At 38.8% G+C, this 17106-nt stretch overlaps 1 protein-coding gene across 1 annotated transcript; it reads left to right on the top strand.

The window, feature by feature from the left end:
* The first annotated feature begins 255 nt into the window (after window positions 1-255).
* Window positions 256-15877, top strand: slc35a3b (solute carrier family 35 member A3b). Its single transcript, XM_041804107.1, has 7 exons — window positions 256-460; window positions 593-747; window positions 3724-3846; window positions 3999-4173; window positions 14105-14223; window positions 15081-15214; window positions 15557-15877. Exons 1-7 carry the CDS (start codon window positions 256-258, stop codon window positions 15648-15650), a joined length of 1005 nt encoding a protein of 334 aa, XP_041660041.1. The 3' UTR covers window positions 15651-15877.
* Window positions 15878-17106: the final 1229 nt, after the last annotated feature.

The raw sequence follows: 17106 nt of genomic DNA, 5'->3' as shown, positions 1-17106 counted from the left end.
GCCCATCACTCATTCCACTGCCTCAGGCTGCAGCTTTCTCTTTAACCACCCTTTAATAACCAAACAGTATTCCTCTTCTCTAAAACTCTCTCTGAAGCTAACTCCCCTCTATTTCTTATATTTCTGACTGTTTTAAAAATCTTTTTTATATCAATATTCCTAAAATTCACTCCAGCTCTGTGTCTTTTTGTCTTTTCTCTCTCTTTTGTCCACCTTGAAGACTCATTTTTTGAATCAGCCTGAGCTTTCATCACAATGATCTTGTCCTCTTCACACAACTTGAGACTGAAGTATCTGTCTCTGGGGGTGCTGGTGTTGCAGACCACCTCGCTGGTGCTCACCATGCGCTATTCTCGCACCTTAAAGCAAGACGGCCCCCGCTACCTGGCCTCATCTGCTGTGGTGTCAGCCGAGGTGCTCAAGATCCTGACCTGCACCCTCCTTGTCCTTGTGGAGAACAGTGAGTAACATGGCCGGCTAAGAGGAAGAGTGGGGATACAAGTTCTCATTTAACTGTTAAATTCTTCATCTCTTTACTTCGTGGGTGGTCTCTAGGTTAAATGACTGACAACACACCCTCTGTCTCTGCCAGAATTCAGCGTGCGGGCAATGAACCAGCTATTGAAGGAGGAGATTGTGAACAAGCCAACACAGACCCTGAAGCTGGCCATTCCTGCAGGGATCTACACGCTGCAGAACAATCTGCTCTATGTGGCTCTATCCAACCTGGACGCTGCAACGTATCAGGTGACACATGACTGTGCAGGTCCACCTTGTGTGTGTAATCAAAATGACTGCTTTATAGGCTGCCGTAGTTAAATATGTAAAGGTATTAATCATTTCTACATTGAAATAATAAAATACACTTACGTAGCCTTTATAATTCCCTAAATGTTTAACTTACAGTGACAGTGAAAAATGGAAATGCCAGCATTATATGATGGAAAATAATGTTATTCTATAGTCAAAACTCCCCCTGTAACTCAGAACTTCATTTCCTATCCCTTGAACCCTGTTGCTTTATCATTGTTGCCCAGCCAGACATTTCCAGATTGAGTGAAGACCAGCTCTATCCACCTTAGTGGTACTTCTTGTTTTGAACTGATGACTCTTTTCCATAAAAATCTGAACTCTGTAAGGTTTATTAACTAAACGGTAAACCACTGTTTTCATTTCATTGACAAATTTCACTTAAATAAGGGAAAAAGCTGCTTATTGGGGCTTTCTTGGTTAACACTGCAACCTCTTGCAAATAATTCTGAGATTGCTTGTAACATTCAGGCTTTTCTCACTCTTTATTGTTTAGTAAATACCCATAATGGAAGTGAGTGGAGCAATGGTTCCCACTAGTGAGCTGGTGTGCCTTAAGGCAAGACAAGGTGTGCTGTGGGAATTTGTACAACAATAGGTTACTACAACAACTGTTTAAAACGTGTTAAAGAGGCTGTATTGTATGGATATAATTATGGTGTGCCTTGAGATTTTGACTTGATCAAAGGTGTGCCTTAACCTTGCAAAGCAGATGGACATACCCATTTCCTTGTTTTTCACTGGCAAATCCATCTTGCAAAGCTCCCATCTGAACCGTTTGGGCCCGGTTAGAAAGTGACAGGACCAATCAGCAAAGAGGGGCAGTACTTTCAGGCACAGCAGAGTCGAGACGTAAACAAGCAGCAGCAAGAGCTGGTGCAATTATGGAGGGAGAAGCCGTTTTTACACAGAGATTCCGAAATAAAGGCAAAAAGGAATGCCCGCCTCCGTTCCGCAATGAGCAATTCACACAAAGGTGTAACAGAGCTGTGCACACCTGAGCTTACACACAAACCCCGGCGTCCCGTAATCAGATGGCAGCTGCTGCCCGAGCTGCTGCTTTCAATGAAACTCAAAACTCTGGATTTCTTGGTTCAACGCTTTGTATTTTCTACAGGGAAAATAACATGAACAGTCATTTTGATCGACTAGATCCAATAGACTTTTTTCCTCCATGTTTCTGAGTTGGAGGTCCAACTTTAAGCAGTGTCACAGCGCACATATTAACGTCGGAGGTCGGAAACTTAAGAGTACCGAGCTCACTTGAACACATCATGCACCTTTTCAGACGCTGCTGTGAGCAAAGATGTGTCTGCTCTCTCCTCTCCTGTACAGAGTGTGATCAGCTCTCTAACCTCGCAGTCTCTCCAGTTAATCCACATTATTCTTTGTTTTATCCTGCTGTTGTTTTCTCAGATGAAATGCTGCTCGATTAAACCGCGCTGGTTTTTTAAATCTCCCATTTAATGGAGACAGCAGGGCACACTCGCCGTTGCGAAATGCCGTGACGTCCTTTCACACTCGTTGCGGAAAAGTCTGTTACGGCTCTGATACTACCTCTTGATCCGGATCAGAGGTGGGGCGAGATCGACCCCCCATTGCGGAACGGTCACTTTCATACAGAATGGCGTTGCGGAACGAAGGCGTAGCAGACACGGAAAAGAGAGGCAGTGTGAAAGTAGCTAGTGATTAGCGTGGAAGCTGCTAAAGCGCCAGTTTATCAGAACTTGACAACATTTCTTCGTTAGAGAAGAAAAAAGAACAGCAGTGAGTTGTTTACTTTTCAAAAACGACAAAAGTCGACTACTTACTTGTCTATAGTCGCCATGTTTCACGTTATTCCTCAGTAGCTGCGCATGTGCAGCTCAATAGCGGCTACGTCACGTGTTTTGTTGCTCTGATTGGCCCGTAGAGATGTGACAGACAGAACCTTCACCCAATCACCCTCCGAGTTTTTTCAAAGCCTCTGCCTTTTCTCAAACGTTTCCTATTGAAGCTTTCCCTAACCTGACGCACCAGATGGATGTGTTTCACGCATCCATCTGGCGCGTCAGGTTAGGTGTGCCTTGGATGAAAAATAAAGTAAAGTTTTATAAAACTGAGAATTAAAAAACCATTAGAATGGAGTCCCCAACTTAAAATGGCAAATATGCAGTGGAGGTGGGGTGCGGAGCAGCTAATTTTCATCTTTTGTTATTGTTTTAATTGAGAGCCAACTAGAAATGTAGGGCCCCGTCCAAATGGAGACGAAATCAGGAGTATACGCAGAAGTATTTTGTCGTATCTGCGTTTCGTCCACACGAAAATGGCGTTTTGGGAGGCGCTACTTTTTGAAACTGAGTCCCAGAGTAAACAAATCTTTAAACCCTTTCCATTTCGTCTCTTTGTGGACAGGCAACCGTGTCTTTCTTGAAACAATTACGTCATACATAGAGTAGCCCACTTAAGCTGCCAAAACAACAATGGTGGATTACAGGGTTGTGCTCATGCTGCTGAAGCTACTGAGCTTATTATGGCTTTTACAGTTCCACTTATAGGCATGGCATGGATACTACAGCGTTTTCAGTCATTTCAGTATATTTCCTGAAATGATCTCATGTTTATGGAAAAAATTTTCAAAATGAAATGGAAGTATATAGTTTTGTCTCTGTGTGCAAGGCCTAATTTACATACTGTGCATTTAAATTTTTCAGGTGGCCCTACAGGAGGAACAGGACTTGGTCTTTAGAGACTTTGTAGATAACATTTAGCACAAAGTCAGAACCCTTTGACAATCCTTGTCATTGTGTCTGTCATTGTCTGAAGACAATATAGTACACCTCTGGAAACATTTGTCAATTTCTCAAAAATATTTCATCAAAGGCCAAACAAATAAAGTTATTAGTATTTTTTACCATATTATTTCTCACACAGGTCACATACCAGCTCAAGATCCTCACCACAGCACTGTTTTCTGTTTCCATGCTGGGAAAGAAGTTGGGCCTCAATCAGTGGCTCTCTCTGCTCTTCCTCATGGCTGGAGTCACTCTAGTGCAGGTAAAAAAAATACCCAGACACAACGGCAGCATGATTTTGTGTTTTTCCTGTGGGATTGATTTGATGCTTAGGTATATTACTCTAATTCTAAGGATTTTAAAGGGTTCCACCTGTCCCTTTCCATGTGATTGTCAGTGTTTTAAACTCCACAGTGGCCCACAGACTCTGCAGGAGACAGCGAGCAGAAGATCCTGTCAGCAGGTTCTCAGTTTGTGGGGCTAATGGCTGTGCTGATGGCATGTGTGTCCAGCGGCTTTGCCGGGGTTTACTTTGAAAAAATTCTTAAGGAGACTAAACAGAGTGTGTGGGTCCGAAACATTCAGCTGGGTGAGTAACTGAAGCAAATACCTGTATAAAACAGGTCATCTTAAAGATGTGTATAAGTGCTTTTTACTCTACGATGTCCCTCTTACAACAAAAGACATTTATTTACTGAGATACAAACATGGGCTGATGGTTTTGTTCCTCTACAAATTATGACATATAGTTTCTGAAAATTTAACCCAAATCACATTTTAAAATTCCACCATTTTGCATTTAAATCTGTATTTGTATCATTTGGATTTAATGCTGTCTTAAACTAATGGTAGTTTTGCTTTTCAGGATAGATTGATGATAATGGCATGAACTTGAATACAGAAAAATGAACTTGTTATGGATCTTTAAGGAAATAAGGGAATAGTTAAAAGGTTAATGTTTGATAACACCCCGTTCAGATGACGTTTGACTTGTTCACTAAACTGTCTGTGAGTTATTTAAAGTGAAATGAGACGTTAAAGAGCAGTGGTGGACTTATTTTACATCGATGTGGCCTCAGAGAGACACTGCAGGGGCTTAGCCAAAGTGTGCTGACAGTGCATGCGATTAATTGTGACTTTAGAAAAATGAATGCACTGAATGTGGGTTTTTTAGTCATGATTTATGTGATTAATCTTGACACCCCTGCCTATAACACATCATTCTTCAAACTTGCACTACTGCCTGGTCATTATATACTGTAACTCTATGAGGTATATGTCCCTGGGCAGCAAAAGAACAACTGTAGCCCTAGATTAAGAGGGGATGGGTTGTTATCTGTGGTAATGTGATTCAACATAAACTTATAAGTGAAGGACTAACAGGGCTTAGTGACCTTGACCTTTGACCTCCAAAGTCTAATCAGTTAATCCGTGAGTCAGAATTGATACACTGGTACATCTCAAAAATTAGAATATCATGAAAAAGTTCCTTTTTTTACTTCAAAAAGGGAAACTTCCATATATTCTAGACTTTTTGGTTTTAATGTTGCTGATTACAGCTCATGAAAATCAAAAATCCACTATCCCAAAATATTAGAATATCACAAAAAACCTTTCAAAAAAGTATTAATAATACAGAAATGTTTACCTTCTGGAAAGTCTTGCTCATTTATGCTCTCAGTAATTGGTTAGAGCTCCTTTTGCACAAATTACTACATCTGTGAAATCTGGCATGGAACCAATCAGTCCGTGGCACTGCTGGGGTGTTATGAAGCCCAGCTTGCTTTGATAGCAGCCTTCAGCTAGTCTGTATTGTTGAGTCTGGTGTCTCTTATCTTCCTCTTGACATTTCACCAGAGATTTACTCAGTCAGGCCAGTTGGCTGGCAATCAAAAACAGTAATACCATGGTCAGCAAACCGGTTTCTGGTGGTTTTGTCTTCACTGTGGGAAGGTGCCACAACTGGTAGAAAAGGAAATCAGGATATGGAAGTGCAAAGTTGTTAAAAATCTGCTGGTAGATGGCTGACAGTGTGACTCAAGACTTGATGAAGCACAGTGGACCAGCAGCAGCAGCAGATGATATGGCACCTCAAACCATCGCTGACTGTAGAAACTGAAAACACTGGACTTCAAGCACCTTGGATTCTGTGCCTCTCCGATCTTCCTCCAGACTCGGGAATCTTAATTTCAAAATGAAATTCAAAAGCTAATGTCTTCATGTCCTCTCACTGTATGTGGTGTGAATTTTTTTGTACCACAATCATTTCGATTACATTCTGGAAAAATCTCATTGTGCACTGATTGGCACATCTCATTTGATTGACAGATAGCTCGACAGGCAGAAGCTCCCTTTCTGTAAACCAGTGGGTGGGCTATTGTCTGCCATTAGGTTGATCCACAGTTCGGTTGAGACAGCGATTTCAATATGGAAGCTGCCGCGGATTGGCTTCAAAAGCTGTTTGAGTCCGCCTGTAAGCAGACGGCTGACGTCACACAGGCTTTGTCCATTTCTTTTTACAGTCTATACTTGTAGCCCAATCTCCTCGACCCGTCTGTGTGGTGGCTGCAGTTTCCTACCACACTTTTCCCCTCCAGTCAACTTTCTTTAATATACTGTGATACAGCTTCTGAGAACAACTTGCCCTTTCAGCAGTGACCATGTATGGCTTATCCTCTTTGTGGAGGATGACAATTGTCTAGACGACTGTCAAGTCAGCAGTATTCCCCATGATTGGGGTTGTGTGTACTGAACCAGAGTGAGAGAATGAAGGCTCAGAAAACTTTTGCAAACTGGATTTTTCCACAATATTCTGATATTTTACAATAGTGGATTTTTTAAAAATAATTTTCATGTTCCTCAAAGATATGTGCTCACAAGCAAGGGATGAACATGAGGCTCAATGGCCTTGACCTTTTACCTAAACATCCCAACTATAATAAGTTCATCCTTAAGTCAGAACAGTCTTTTCTGAAAAGTTTGAAGAAAAAAAACAAAAATTGTTCTTTAGATATTGCATTCACGAGCAAGGTGTGACTGTGAGGTCCAATGAACTAATGAGTTTTTAAGTCAAAGTGGTCATTTGTGCAAATTTTGTGCAAAGTCCTTCATAGCGTTTTTGAGTTGTTACGTTCAACAGTAAGGGATGAGACCTTTTAACCTTGATCTGTTGACCTTTGACCTATGACAGCCTCAAACTGATCAGTCATTCTCTGTGTCAGAGTGGACATTTGTACAAAGTCTAAAGAAATTTCCAGATGGATGGACAGCCTGAAAATATTATGCCTCTTATTTCAGCTATTGCTGGAATTGAAGCTAAGAACATTTTCGCAACCTTTTTAACCCAGAACTTGACCTTTCTTTGTGTCAAGAGTCATAAGATAAATTTTGTTATGATTTTGTTTTTGATAAATGAAATAAAATTAAATAAGTCAAATGATAGCTTCAATTCCTAAAACTTCATAAAAGGCAAGAGGATATAGATATTTATATGTCTAGTTTTCAACCCTAAAGATTTAAAGTCTAAACTGTTCCACCTGTAGTGGTTAGCTAGCCTGTCAATTGGAGCACTACTGAGCCTGTAAAACAGGTCTTGATGTTGGATTAAATGACTGTGACAGTGACATCACTGTTTGATCCAATATTTGTAGAGCTGGACTTGAATCGGTCACTACAAATCCACCTATCTTAGCCTCTGTTTTGTTATTTTTGCAGCACTTTTATGAATCCTTCTCTCATGAGCCAGTGATTCTACTGGTATGCATTAATCATTTGTTGGAGTATTGCTTCAAATTCATAGCAGAAAAAAAGTGATAACACTGTCTGCACACAAAAAGGATAAATGTACTTCACCTCTGCTGATAACTGAGGCTAAAACTTAAAGGTTGGAGTCATAAAATGTTTGCTCTTGTGTTTGGAGGTGAAGCAATGCAAACTTTAATGAAGGTCTGACTTTTATACTTAACCACAATCTATTGACAGAGAAAATATGTCATGTTTGTATTAAGTTTTCTCACCCCATGTTGACTCATTCAACTGCTACAAGGTGTCATTAATCACTCATTTAAAGGCAGCAGCTATTGCTGCATAGAAACAAAGATTAACCAATCATAGTTTTCTCAGGAGAGGAACCAACTGTACCTATGTGCATTAATGCACTGTTTGCATAAATAGTAAGGAATTTCCGAGACTTTAAAGGACCAGTAAGCGAATTTTCATGTTGGTCAAATTCATTAACCTGCTAACTTGTCATTTCTACCCTCTGTTATACTTAATCTGCTGTGAGTGATTAACTGCAGCAATATACTAGAGTAGTTCAGCCTCTTATCTGCCAGTGGCAGAAGCAACAGAGGTGTAACGGGTGAAATTGATGCAATCTGTAATGTTGCCAACATAGTGGAACAACCTTCCATAACACAATCTGAAATCGCACACTGGGACACAAGTAGTATGCTGCTGTGGATGTAGTGTGTAAACAGAATAGGTGTTGTGATGGTGGAACTTCATTATAATGCTTTAAAATAACAAATGGGTAACCAACTCCTAGTTAACTCCTAACCAATGATTAACTTGCTACTAGTTACCCATTAACTAAATGAGTACCTAACTACTAGTAAACCATTAATGAATGTTTAACTTACTACTATTTAACCCTTAACAAATCATTAACTAACTCTTAGTTAACCATTAGTTAATCATTACTCAATGTATGGATAAGGTAAACAAGTTTTGCAGTTAGAAGGTAACAAATGTTTTACTCCTCTCTGGTTAATGTTTAACTAAATAAGTTACTAGTTAACAATTACCTAATGAGTAACTACTAGTTAACATTAACTAACTACTATTTAACCCTTGACAAGTAAACAACTAACTACTAGTTAACCATTAAGCAATGTATGAATAACTGTTATTTAACCCTTAATGAATACTTAATGAACTACTAGTCAACGTTAACAAATTATAACTACTATTTTACCCTTGAAGAATGATTAACTTACTATTAGTTAGCTATTAATAAATGAGTAACTAACAACATTTACTTACTCATAATGCAGAATTTTAGGACATTATCTATTTTTTTAATTATTGTTGACAAAGGGTTAACTAGTAGTTAAACATTAATTTATTTTTAACTAGTATTGAGTTACTCATTCAGTTTTGTTAAGTAGTTGCTAGATATACATTCATCAATGGTTAACAAGTAGTTCATTATACATGCTTTAAATGTTTACAAGTAAGTTTCTCCTTTCTCAATTGTTAACTAGTAGTTAGTTACTCATTTGTTAATTGGTAAATAGTTATACATTTGTAAATGGTTGGCTTGTAATTAGTTACTCAGTTGTGAATGATTAACTAGTAGTAAGTTGTACATCTGTTAATTAAAGTGTGCTTATCATGTACTATCTCTGAAGTTGATATACATCTTTAGGGCTTTTCCAATACATGGAGTGGCTTGGCTCTACTTGGTCTGGCTCTACATGGCAGCCAAGCATGGCAGGGGATTTCCTTTTCTACCACAACTGAGCTACCTGTTTGAGGGCAAGTCTGAAATTGATGACACAGCTGCTTGAGCCCTCCTCAATCTCATCCACAGTCACTGCGCCTGAGCAGGGGCAGGGATAAAACGTACCCAGCTTTAATAACAGTAAGATGCACATTATAGTCTTCAACCCCCTATAGGGACAAAGGAGGTCCCCAGTCTTTGGCATTGTTATTATGGAGGTTGTGAGCTAAAAAGTTTGGGAAACCTCAATACCACTTATCCCCTTAAGGGTCACAGGTAGACTGGAGCAAATCCCAGCAGCCCTGGACTCATCACAAGCCAAATACAGGACAGATTATTAAAAAAAATTCATGCTGGCATTCAGACTATAATGACATTTATTGGCTTTATATCATGGCTACTGTATTTGTATTCTGCAAAGTGGAGTGGTCATTAATGTTGGTGCCTCACAACCAGAATATTCCTGATTTGAATCCCCGTCAGAAAGGACCTCTCTTTGTAGAGTTCGCATGTTCTCCCCATGCATGAGTTGGCTCTCTCCAGATGAAGGCATGCTTGTTAGGTTCACCGCTCAAACGGATTACATTTTCCTGAATATTTCCAGCTTTTTTGAATTATCAGTTCACTCTGACGTTTGTGTTCACTCATGCAGCCCATCTACCACGTACACTTTGTAGTAAAATCCTGTTTCTTGCTTACCAAAAAACTCTTTCTTCACATTCAGTTACTTGTAAAACCAATGATCTACCTTTCACTTGCTTCCAATACACTTAAAGGTTGATTTATAATGTTACACAGTTAAAATCTTGAATGGTATGGCTCCATAGAGCAGACCTCCTGACCTACAAACCACCTGAAGCCCGTCAGTTTAGGACCTTGCATTCAAGACCCCCCATCTAGTGACTTTTCTAACCCAGAACTTACAGGATTTTGACATGCTAGTGTTTGATTCCTTCTGTCCTGAATAATCTGTCTTCTGTCTTTGTCTGTTTGTTTGTTTCTTTTGTCTTTTCCTTTTGGTCAAATGAGATGCTTGAATGACTCTTGTAAATAAGTTTGATTGACTGAAATGTGTTGGTATGATTAGTCAGATTAGTGCAGAAGGGTTTTTGAGGAAAAAAGTTGTTTTAAGAATCATACAGCAGGGGCAAATTAACACACATTGGTTATAAGAACATATGTACGCAAAAATATACTGTTCTGAGCAACAACAAAGGGGATCAAATTTTAGCACAGATTAGTCATGCCTATGATTTTTCTTCTGTATAAAATGACAAAATTCATCATTAATTCCCCTTTTATTTTGGTGTCATTGTCTTAGTGCTTGCTGCCTTACAAGCCAGATTAGCAAGTTTTCATTCCAAGAAAGGCCTGGCCATCCTCCCACTGCAACAAAACATGAAATGTTAAGTTACAAAGGTGACCCTGTCAGGCTGTTACAGGACAGCAAATCTAGCGGGGTGCTGCCTGCTTTTCATGCTGGCATATCAGGTTTAGAGGTTGTTTCATGAAACTGGATATTTTTTTTCTGTTACCCTGAATTTGAATGCATGATATGAGAATTATTTCAATAATCATAACACAACACAAATTTATATTTGACAGTTAATATGTAAAGTAGAGAAATATCAAAGATTTTGAATGTCCAGTAGTCCACCATTAACATTTCAGCCTCATTTAGTTTCTTTTGTAAAAACTAAATGTACTTTTTGTCAGTTTTTATTATCAGATCTAGTTTTACTTTGTCACAGTCACATCTTCCTCATGAAAAAAGGTTGTCTATGGACATTGTTAGTCATATTATAATTGGTAAAATTATCACTGTTTCAGTAATAAAAACAATGCAATTATCTGATAAGGGTCTCAAAACTATAAAAGCAGATATGGGCCCCTTTTTTGTAATACAGTATATGCCTTTAATGAATTTAGGATGGCTTTAGATGAAAGTCTGAACAAATCTTAATCCTGAGTTTAAAGGCAGACTTCCTAAAAAAGGTTAAACTATTTCAGAATCCTAAGAATAAAGTTGTTATTCTGGAGAAAAGAAATTTGGCTCAGTTTTAGGGCTGCAACCTTTGAAAAACCCAGCTTCAATAGCCTGGGTAGACTGCAAAGATTGAAAAGAAATGACACAGCATACAGAGGATCCCAGCTTGCATCGCTAGATGCTTCAACAATTACTGTTACATTTCTAAGTTCATCCTCTGTCACATATCGACTGTGCCACGCTATTTGATACTTTTTGTATTGTATTCAAATGCACGCACTTTATTAAAGTGTTAGTCCCCCTTTTATAGCTATAGCAGCCTCCACTCTTCCTGGAAGGCTTTCCACAAGATATTGGAGTGTTTCTGTGGGAATGTGGGCCCATTCTTTCTGGACAAGAAGGCCTGGCCAGCAGTCTTCGTTCCAGATCATCCCAAAGGCTTTACACAGTTGGGGTTAGGGCTCTGTGCTGGTCGGTCAAGTTCTTCCACACTGAAATCATCAAACCATGTCTTTATAGTCTTTGCTTTGTGCACTGGGGCACAGTCATGTTGGAATAGAAAAGGGTCCTTCCACAACTGTTGCCAGCAAAACAAGCAAAGCATTGTCTATAATGGCTTAGTGTGCTGAAGCATTGAGATGGAGGCATTCTCCCAGCATCTGCCAAACCCAGATTTGCCCATCTGACGAAGAAATGTAATTCATCCAGAGTCCAGTGTCGGTGTGCTTTACACAACTCTGTCTGACACCTGGCATTGGTCTTGGTGATATGAGGCTTGCATGCAACTGGTCAGCCATGGTAACTCATTTCATGAAGGCTCCTGCCACACAGTTTTTGTGCTTACATTAATGCCAGTAGAAGTTCAGAACTCTTCAGCAAGGGAATCATTAGAGCGTTGGTGACTTTTACACACCATGCACGTTAGCAGTCACTGACTTCTGCTTTGTGGCTGTTATTCACAAATGCTTCCACTTTCTAATAATATCACTTACAGGTGGCTGTCAAATCCTATCCTGCAGGGATGAAACTTCAACAGGTTGCATCAATCACAGTATCACCCTTAAGGTCTCTGAGCTCTTCAGAATGATCAATTTTGTATCACAAATGTTTGCAAAAAGAGACTGCATGGTTAGTTGCTTGATTTTATACACCTGTGTCAACAGGTATGAAACACTTGAATTCAATAATTAACAGGTGTGGCCAAATACTTTTGTCCATGTGGTGTTAATTACCCTGATAGTCATCACCTAATAATTCATGCACATATATAGATTCATGAAGATTCTCTATTCTTCATGAAAGAGCCTAACTTATAAAAAACTAAAATGTGTTCAAACTAAAGTCTATCTGACTTACAAAGCAATAGACAAATTATCATGATTAGACTTTTTACTCCTTATTTTACTCTTTGATAAGTCATCATATGTCCATGTCATTGTGTTTTTTTCTCTTATTAACTCATGTTTATTCACAGGTGTAATGTCAGATGTATAATTATAATTAAATGTTTACAAAAAAGAAAAATAATCCCGTGCAGTTAATCTTGGTGTATGTTGGGCTATGGAGGATTCCCTGGTTAAATCCTCTGTTGGAAAGGGGAAGAAGATGTGCTGCTGTGACACAATCAGCCTTTAAATGTGCACTGTGTTATCTGCAGCCCCTTGGTTGGTGTAAACCCATCATTAACTTAAAATTGTTAGTTTACAGCCAGATTTGTGACATTAGTCATAGAATTGAAAAAAGTCAGTAATGTCAGCACGGAAAAGAGCCCTTGTTCTCCTCTATAAAAAACAGAGAAGTCAAAGTTAAAGCAGCATTTTCAAGTCAGGAAGCAGATATGATGAAATTACAAGTTTCACAAGTGTATCCCAGAGTATCTTCAGATGTACAATACATGTGTCACTCTCAGTAAGGACAGGAATCTGGTTCTAGTAAACATCTGGTTCTGGTCTGATTCTAGTAAACATCCATTTTCCCTTTCCCTCTTCCTGCTAACCTTTCTCTTTAGATGACCTGCAGTTTGGTCCATCTGGTTTAATAATTTACAACACTCTCCACTGAGTTTTAAAGGAGAACTGTGATGAGAAGATGAAGCGGCAGAAGAAGAGAAGTGAATAGTCTCACTCACTAATGAGAGGGCTGTCTGAATGAGATTGTCTTTTTTACGATGGGGCAGAGGTCAAAGGCCAGAGGGGTTTAAGTGTTAACTTCAGCCCTGACACTAACAACCATAAACACTACAACCATTTTAAACTAAGCAATGTGGTGTACAGTCATGGACGAACGTATTGGCACCCCTGGAATTTTTCCAGAAAATGCACTATTTCTCCTAGAAATTGTTGCAATTACAAATGTTTTTGGTATACATGTTTTTATTGCCTTTATGTGCATTGCAACAACACAAAATAATTGGAAGGAAAAAGACAAAATTGACATAATTTTGCACAAAACTCAAAAAATGGGCCAGACAAAATTATTGACACCCTCAACTTAATATTTGGTTGCACACCCTCGGAAAAAAATAACTGAAACCAATCACTTCCTACAACTATCAACAAGCCTCTTACACCTCTCAACTGGATTTTTGGACCACTCTTTTTTTGCAAACTGCTTCAGGTCTCTCAGATTTGAAGGGTGCTTCTCGCAACAGCAGTTTTAAGATCTCTTCATAGGTGTTCAATGGTATTTAGATCCAGGGGTGCCAATACTTTTGTCCATGACTGTAGGTTGACCGTGTGTATCATAGAGTGGGTTTTTATGTGCATGTTATATGTGCAAAAACATGAGTGATTAGTTTACATCACTTTAGGATTATCTTTGACATCTCCTCAGTATATGCCATCTTATTCCAAACTTTAGACTGATAAACTTTATTTGAAGAGGCTCAAACCATAACTTATATTAAAGGGACCTCTAGTGGCAGGAGGGTGAAGCTGCTCTTTTCTTTCACCAAACACAATTGAAAAAAAAGTCATTATACTAGCCTGTATTAATACACTCTACTGCTCTGTTTCTTTTTGTCTCCTTCAGGTTTGTTCGGCTTTGTGTTCAGCTTTGGAGGAATGATGGTGTATGATGGCCAGAGAGTGAGAGAGTCAGGAATATTTCAGGGCTACAATACCATCACCAACATCGTTGTTGTCTTACAGGTTTGAAGATTGTCATGCGGTTATTCCAATAATATCTTAGAGGCCTGTTTGTTAAAGTATGGGTCTGTATTGACCAAGAGGCAAAGAGCAGGTTTGTGTGGGACAGTTAGATCGGTAGGTATGCTGAGTATCATCAGTGTTATCATCGGGTATCAGCAGACGATGGCTAAAAAAGTTTATTATCAGTATTATTAGCATAAGGAGAATTCATTTGAATTTGAAGGAACAGGTGCATCTAAAAAAATAGAATATTATCTAAAAGTCCATTTTTTCCAGTGAATTACTTCAGAAAGTTACATTTCCATAGATTCTAGATTCATCACATGCAAAGTGAAACATTTCAAGACTTTTTTGTTTTAATCTGATTTATTATGGTTTACAGCTCATGAAAATCAAAAATCCACTATCTCAAAATATCAGAATATTTTGAAAAAGTCCAGTTTGCAAAGATTTCCTGAGCTGTCATTCTCTCGCTCTGGTTTGGTACACATAGGAAGATGACATTTTACCCTGATGGTGTTAAAGGGCATTTAATGTGTAGACTGTGTGTTCAAGACGCATTAAAAAAAATCTGAATTTTAAATTCCATGTGGTAGTTTTGTTTTGCTTTCTGCACAGCCATTTGATAAAAGCCAGGTTTTAAAAAGTTTACTTTCATGCAATTAGGAAAAAGAAAACCAATCAAAGGCAGGACAAGTGATACAAATCCCCATAGAGAGCATGACACCTGTTCAGCCTAGGTGTCAAGCATACAATAGAGTATATTTGTTTGGAGATGCTCATTTTTGTGCACCCTTTTATCCTTTGTGTGTGTTTGTGTCTGTGAGATTCTATAACACGTTATTCTCTGTCTGCAGGCTCTGGGCGGACTGGTGGTAGCAGTGGTCATTAAATATGCGGACAACATCCTCAAAGGATTTGCCACCTCTCTTTCCATCATTTTGTCTGCAGTCATTTCATATCTCATGTTAGAGGACTTTAGTCCTACTAGGTAAGCACATAAATGCTCATGAACACTACATACAGCTTAGTTTTTAAAATATATCAGGAAAAATCAAACTAGTAAATCAAATTCAAGAGGACTCACATGTTAAACTGATAAAATTTAAACATTAAATTATCACATGCTGGCATTGTGAGCTTTTAGCATTGCTGATGTTAGCGATAAGCTCAAAGCACCGCTGTGGTCAAACACAGCCACATGTTACTAGCATGACTGCAGAGTGTTATCTTTTTGACATGGCATTAGCTAAGAACTAAATTGTTTGTTTACTAAATAAATGTATCTCTCATTTTTCTTTTTTTCTGTTTCTTCCATCCTTCCCTCTCTCAGTTTATTTTTCTCAGGGGCGGTGCTGGTCATTGCTGCCACTTTTCTTTATGGCTATGAGCAAAAGCCTGTAAGCAGCACAACCATCAAAGTGTAAACTGAGACTTCTGTGAATGGTGCTACCTGACTGAAGCGATGACAGCAGGACTTTATGAACTGTGACAAGTAGTTTGCTAAACAGAAATTACCATATCGGGAGAAGTTACTGCCAAACTTTCACTGGAGACTGTTGAGCCTGTGTGTGCCCTAGATTCTCCTCAGAAAACATGCTGCTTTGCACCAAAGATGGAGGACAAGATTGTGAAATAAAATTGCTTTCAGTGATTTTTTTTCTTAAAATGTACTGTCAGGAGTGCATTGAAGTGACCTTGGTATGCAGACAGACATACCATTAAATTATATGTTGACTATTGTTAATAGTAGTTGTGGAGCTGTTACAGATTAGAAGTTATAGGTGTTTGAAATGATATAATACTTTGTAACAGATGATATATTGCCAAAAATAATGCTTTGATTGATGAAGAAACTATTTCATTACCTTGTTTAATGTGCAGAGTAGTCCTTGATGAAGCACTCAGAATGTTTACATGATGTAAAAAATTGTCATTTTATTATCAGTTCATCTAAAACTGGGCCTTTTGAATACAGTGTCCATAAAAGTATTCACCCTTGGATCTTTTACACTTTTATTGATTTTATAAATCAATCACGGTTAATTTGCTTTTTTGAAAAAATAATCAAAACTTTTTCATGTCAACATGAAAGCAGATTTCTACAAAGTTATGCAAATCAAATAAAAGAATGTGAAAAGCTCTTTTCAAGTCCAGCCACAAATTCTCTGTTGGACTGAGGCCTGGGCTTTGACTTGACCCCCACAGAACATTCACCTTGTTGTCTTGTCTGCCCTGTTGTCTGTGTAGCTGTCGCTGTATCCTTTGGTCATGGTCTTGCTGGAAAATAACTCTTCTCCCAGGCTGTGGTTTAGACTGAATAAGATGCAAACTGAAAAAGATTGCCATCCAGAATTTTCCTGTAATTTGCCGCATTAAATTTACCCTCTACCTTGACAATCCTTTAGGGCCAAAAAGCATCCCCACAGCATGATGCTGCCATTTATTCACAGTGGGGATGGTATGTTAGTGAGGATGTTCAGTGTTTGGTATCTTGTGTGACTGCCAAAAAGCACCATTTTGGTTTCATCAGACCACAGACCTTTCTTCCATTTACCATGGAGTGTCCGGCGTGCCTTTTGACAAACTCTAGTTGAAATTTAATCTGAGTTTCCTTCAACAGTGGTTTTCTCTTTGCCACTCTCCTTTAAAGCTTTGACTGATGAAAAACCTCGGCAACACTTGTATGCAGAGTCTCTCCCATCTCAACTGCTGAAGCTTGTAACTCTTCAGAGTAGTTAAAGGTGTCTTCATGGCCTCTCTCACTAGTCTCCTTCTTGCACGGCCACTCCATTTTTGAGGATGTCCATATTCCCTCTATCTCTTGATCTCTTGGATGGACATTTTTTGTATCTGTCCCCTGACTCAATATCATTTTAATAA

The sequence above is a fragment of the Cheilinus undulatus genome, linkage group 13 (assembly GCF_018320785.1).
Source record: "Cheilinus undulatus linkage group 13, ASM1832078v1, whole genome shotgun sequence".
In the NCBI taxonomy this organism is placed as follows: domain Eukaryota; kingdom Metazoa; phylum Chordata; class Actinopteri; order Labriformes; family Labridae; genus Cheilinus; species Cheilinus undulatus.
Note: the sequence above shows the minus strand (reverse complement) of the source record. Positions and strands in the feature narration are given on the sequence as shown.

Excerpts from the sequence above, each read along its gene's own strand:
- slc35a3b (XM_041804107.1), top strand. The coding sequence starts at position 256 with ATGATCTTGTCCTCTTCACACAACTTGAGACTGAAGTATCTGTCTCTG. Across the intron at positions 14,224-15,080 it reads ACATCGTTGTTGTCTTACAG|GCTCTGGGCGGACTGGTGGT; the intron begins GTTTGAAGATTG and ends CTCTGTCTGCAG. Across the intron at positions 15,215-15,556 it reads GAGGACTTTAGTCCTACTAG|TTTATTTTTCTCAGGGGCGG; the intron begins GTAAGCACATAA and ends TCCCTCTCTCAG.